This window comes from Orycteropus afer, unplaced genomic scaffold (assembly GCF_000298275.1).
Source record: "Orycteropus afer afer isolate SDZICR_OR568_19922 unplaced genomic scaffold, OryAfe1.0 scaffold00489, whole genome shotgun sequence".
NCBI lineage: Eukaryota > Metazoa > Chordata > Mammalia > Tubulidentata > Orycteropodidae > Orycteropus > Orycteropus afer.
Genome location: NW_006922076.1, coordinates 723,948 through 729,457, shown reverse-complemented (window position 1 = coordinate 729,457; position 5,510 = coordinate 723,948). Strand labels below are relative to the sequence as shown.

At 50.5% G+C, this 5,510-nt stretch overlaps 1 protein-coding gene across 1 annotated transcript in view; it reads right to left on the bottom strand.

The window, feature by feature from the left end:
- Positions 1 to 5,510, bottom strand: part of ADGRD1 (adhesion G protein-coupled receptor D1) — a 98,386-nt gene that overhangs the window by 84,456 nt on the left and 8,420 nt on the right. Inside the window, exons 2-3 of the mRNA XM_007955050.1 lie at positions 4,281 to 4,376; positions 2,279 to 2,401 (exon numbers count right to left, since the gene is read on the bottom strand). Of these exons, the coding sequence (XP_007953241.1) occupies positions 2,279 to 2,401; positions 4,281 to 4,376 (219 nt within the window). The remainder of the gene's footprint in view (positions 1 to 2,278; positions 2,402 to 4,280; positions 4,377 to 5,510) is intronic.

The window sequence follows — 5,510 nt, the reverse complement described above, 5'->3', positions numbered from 1 at the left end:
TGGGCTTGTCAGCCTCGGCAGCCAGCAGCTGTCTGAGTGAAGAAATGCCTCTAGCTCCAGTGGGCTGGGAGCAGGAGGCAGAGCTGGACCCCAAGGTGGAGGGGCTTTCATGCAGCCCCTAGAGCCTAGCACTTTGAACTTGAACTTAAAGCATCTGAACTGTAAGAGAACAAGCCCGTTTGTTAAGGCCATCCCGTTGGTGGTATACTCCTGTCAGAGCAGCACTGGGAACCAGAACAGCTGGTCTCTCACAGAAAAGTCAAGGCCTCTGCCACTGAAGCACCTCGACTCCCTCTTCCCCCCGAGAAGTAACAGTTTTCCTGAAGGAACCAGGGGTCTTGAGGCTCATCGGGGAGACAGAGGACAACTGCCCCCACCTGCTAACTGTGGCCCAGATGTGCTTGTCTGAAGCTTGGAGACCAGAACGCAAGCCACTCTTCACACACACACACACACGTGTGCACACTCACATACACATGCTCTCACACACACATGCACTCACGTGTGCGCTCATACACATGTGAGCACACACTCACACACATGCACTCATGTGCTCGCACACACATACATATTCACATACACTCACACACTCAAACACACGTACACACATTCATACATACTCTCACACACTCATACACACACTCTCACACTCACTCACACTCGCACATATACTCTTACCCACATGCACTCATACACTCACACAGTCATATATACTCACACACACTTGCACACACGAACTCACACTCACACATATAATCTTACCCACATGCACTCATACACACACACTCACACATACACTCACACACTCTATACTCACACACACTCACACAAACTCACACACACTCACACATGCACATATACTCTCACCCACATGCACTCATACACACACTCACACACACACTCACGCACTCCTATATACTCACACACACTCTCACACACACATATATACTCTTACCCACATGCACTCATACACACACACACACTCATAGACTCACATACACTTGCACACACAAACTCTCACACGTACTCACACTCACACATGTACTCTTACCCACGTGCACTCACACACATGCCCACACACACGCTCACACTCATATATACTCACACACACTCGAACACACAAACTCTCACACACACTCACTCACACTCGCACATATACTCTTACCCACACGCACACACACACGCTCACACACACATATACACATCTAAAGGGGTGAATCCAATCCCCAGTGCCTGTCCTGTGAGTCAGTGTCTTCTCCACGGTGGTGTTTTTGCCACAGACCTGCAGCCCCTGCCGAGAGCAACTCTCCCCTGGCCCAGCCACCCTCGACGGGCATAAAAGAGGCAAACACCAGGCGCGAGTGTGAACCAGCCAGGCCTGCCCCAGCCCAGGAATCTCCCTGGACACACCCACCACCAGTCTCCTCCCACAAACGCCACGGCACGCCGGCAGACAGCACCGCACCTGCTTACGGAGGCTTGGTTTTTTATTCCTTTGAAGGATTAAAGATCCTGGTGTCATATCTCTGTAAAATGATTTTTATGGATTGACTCATGTCCCCTAAAACGTGTCACCTTGGGTGGGCCAGGGTTCTCAGTCTGAGGTGGTGACCCCCGACTCTGTGACCTGCTGCCAGTCCTCTCTATGATGCTGAGGAGGCAGGATGCAGGCTACGGGATCAGGTTCTACCTCTACAAGGCATCAAAGAGACTAAACAAGACAGCAGAGAGCAGAGGGACCCACCACCACCAAGAAAGAAGAGCCAGGAGCCACGCGTGTCCTCTGGACCTGGGGTGTCTGCGCTGTGAACCTCCTAGACCCAGGGGGAGACTGATGCCAAGACACATGCAAACACCCAAGGAACGCCAGACCCACAGACGCAGAAAGGAGACACGGACCTTCCCCAGAGCAGACAGAGGGAGAAAGCCCCCCCCAGGGCAGGCACCCCGGATTTGGGCTGGAAGCACCCTCAACTGCGGGAGAATAAAGTTCGGTTCGTTCAAGTCATCCACCTGTGGTGTTTCAGTTACAGCCCCAGATGTGAGCACAGCGATGTTCTGACATCAGCCTCGCACGAGCCCTCGCATCCATTCTCTGTGAAGCCAGCTGGGCCGTCGGTGCCCGCATCCCCTCCCCGGCCTCACACTCAAACCGGAAACACCCCTGCGTTCTGCCGTCTGCACCAGCCGCACACTCCCCTCTGCCGCTGCCCAGAGGAGCAGAAGCTGCTGCACGTGGAATGCAGGAAAACCGACACATGGTGACCGCCTCACTCACCCTCGGGGCCACACTGGGTGGGGTCGCTGATGCACGAGTTCTGGAAGCTTCCGTAGTAGAGCAGGGTCACCCCTTTCTCCTCCTTGAGGTAAATGCCTTTGTTGACCTTCCCTTCTACAATATCTAAGTGACAAAAATCACAGAACCATTCATTCACCATCTTACGAGATCAGACATTTAAAGCACACGTCAGACTTACAAGCTATGGGCATAGTATTACAGAATATATTACTAGTTACCCTTGTAGTTACTGATTTATAAGGTTACACGCTGTAGCAGTATTATATATTTACACATCAGTGACTGTTTTATTAATTTCAGTTAATAAACTGTATGTATGTATACCATATTTTTACACAAATAACGTGTGTGTTGCATATTTTTTGCCATCTGTGACCTTCCTCCCTCAGGCCTTCTTGTAAGCACACTATGCTAAAATTTTCACAGGAACACGTAAAAAGAATTAGCACAGTGCATTTCTGAAAACAGGAGGGGGGTATGGTTGCCAAAAAAAGCATTGAACATTCGCGTTATCTGTGTGAAAAGACAGCAACACTATTATGATGATTCAATCTGCCAGGAGTTGCATTACTGAGAGGGACTCAAGTATTTTCTCTGACCATCCTACACTTTAATTGCACCAACACTTTGTGAGGTTGTCTCCCACCCCATCCTCACACTCAGCTTCCATGTAAAATGTTTAAGTGCGAGCTTGAACATAAAACTACAGCTGAACTCTGTCACAGAGCCCCTCATCCTAGCCACGGGAACCCATGAATTTCAAAGAACCTGATTTCGGACCACAGGAGGGAAACCGCGAGTCAGGTTTTGTATCAGCCGCAGGAACCCGCTGGAACAAAGCAGTCAGTCCTGGCTGAGAGGCACCATGTCTGTCCACCTCCAGTTCTGCCCAGTTCCCGGAACAAACGTATCTGACTGTGGGTGTGAGGTCATTGGTTTCCAGACGGAGATGTGAGCGCTGCACAGTCCAGGTGGGATTGGTCCAGGTGGGACTGGGAGCTTATCGTTAGCCAGGGTCAGAGTCTTCGGGACACCTTTCCCTCTGGCTGAAGTGCACTGATGGACGGATGGGCTCCTGGGGCCTTTGGGCCTGACCACTCACCTGACCTGTGTCCTATGCTCACTGCCAGACTGGGGGCCAAACTTCAGGGCAGATGCCACCGTTCCCCTTGATATTTTTAAACTCATCTTTCATTGAGCTCCTTTTGTACTTGGGAAGCCTATCGATGCCAAAGTTAAACTGGTAACTAGCAGGTGCCCGTCCACGTTAGGGTGTGTAAACCCCAGACCACACTGGCTGATTAGAAAAATTGATCTTAGAAACCAGTGCCCACACCTAAAAGAGCAATTGGGTTGTACTGGGAAAAGACCAAAGGGGGAGATGTGAATTGTCAGATCAGATAAACACAGGTCACGTGGCTAATATCCCTTTCAGTTGAACTGTAGGGAAAAGTACAAAATATGGGCTTCAAAGGTATTAAATAAGATAATAAGTTGACTGTGATTCTTGTGGGTGTCATTTATAAAACACCTTCTAATGATTAAAAAAGTAAAAAAGAATGCCAGCTGCAGCAGAAATGCTCATTTTAACGGTTTTGTTCCCCCCCTTTTTTGTTGGGTTTTTTTAAGTTCACTTTTATTTTTCCTTTAAAGGGCCTTTTTTTCTTCCTTTCAAGGATTCCATTCCTTTTTCAAAGTTCCAGGCACTTTTTTTTTTAGACAAGCTCTCATCTTGTGCCTGATCACTCCGAAAGCCACTGGCCCAGAATGTCCCAGGACTTGGCAGATGACACACCTTGTCCTCGGCCTGTGTGGGGTACCCCTAGACTTAACCCTGTGAGCTGATTTCCACCTCCCTGCGGCACTTGCTCATTTGTCAGCCTTGACCGCATGGATTCACCTAGAACCTGACCGGACTGGCCTTGAAGACCACGGCAGATCCCACCTGGACCAGACGCAGAAGCCGCGTGCGGACGCTCACCTACGGTCGCGGAGGAGTTAGTGTAGGCAGCGTCATTGGTATGCACAAAGGTGGAGTTATGGGGAGAGAGCACAGTGAGGTTGTGGGCTCGGGAGGCTGGACGAGACAACAAAAGAGAAAGCACAGAACATGAGTGAAACCAAAGACAAACAGACGCAGATCTCTCAACCCGGCTCGCCCAGGGCGCGGGCCTCCCATGCAAGGGCCAGCTTGGGTGCTCTTTCTCTCCCGACCCCCGTCCCCGCCCTCCACTCAACGTTACGGCCAACCCGGTGGCCCAGGCCACGGTGCTACGAAGGCCTCGTTCCTGCTGACTCTGCAACAGCCAGCTGTTCCCGTCGGCTGGCTCCACCTCCCGTGCGAATACTTGGTTGAGAGACAGGAAATGGAACGTGGGCATATGATAGCCTTGACAGCGGATGGATGGCTGTGATGTCACACAGTTGATGGGACAGAGACACAGGTGGAAAGAGTTGCATGGCATCATGACAAACGATGTCACAGCAGAGAACGTGGCACAAGTGACAGAGCTGCACACCACAGACTGCTTCCAAAGCCATCCCACTGTCCCAGCAGCGAGACGCGCTGACGGATTCTGCCCTTCACCCCTTCTTAAGGAGCCTGGCATCAGCTTGAAATATGCCAGCCTCTCACCAGAGCGTGAAGAAGGGACCCCGCAGGGACGTGCGGCAGACCCTCCGTCAGTCAGGATTCAGCTACAAATGTGTGAAGACTTAAGGTCTCACTGGGCGTCAACCCACTTGGTGGACAAACTCGACGGCTGTGCAGTCGAATTTGAGTCCTTACATCTTTATGGAAGGGACGCTTCAGAGCAAACTTGCCTAGAACTCCCCTTTACTGTTTTACCAACCCCAGTGAGTGGGACAAGGGGCTGGGGAGAGACCTCCACCAATAGTGCCTCAAGCGCCGGCCTGAAATGACACCCAGATCTGTCTGTAAGTTTCTGTGTCCTGTGTAATGAGTTACCTTGACAACTCATTTCCATCAGGCGAAGTGATATTTTTTGAAGGATTTAGAATAAAGACCCTGAGAGAAAATGTGATGATATCAGGAGAGAGTGGTGTATCTGGACTAGAGGTGGCAACATGACGTGTCCAAACTGCTGAAGTGGTGTGTGACTGTGTTGTATTCTCAACAATTACAAGAAACAAAATTTAAAGAAAACATGTAACAGGGCCCCCAAAGCAGTCACTACCTATGCTTTCAAAT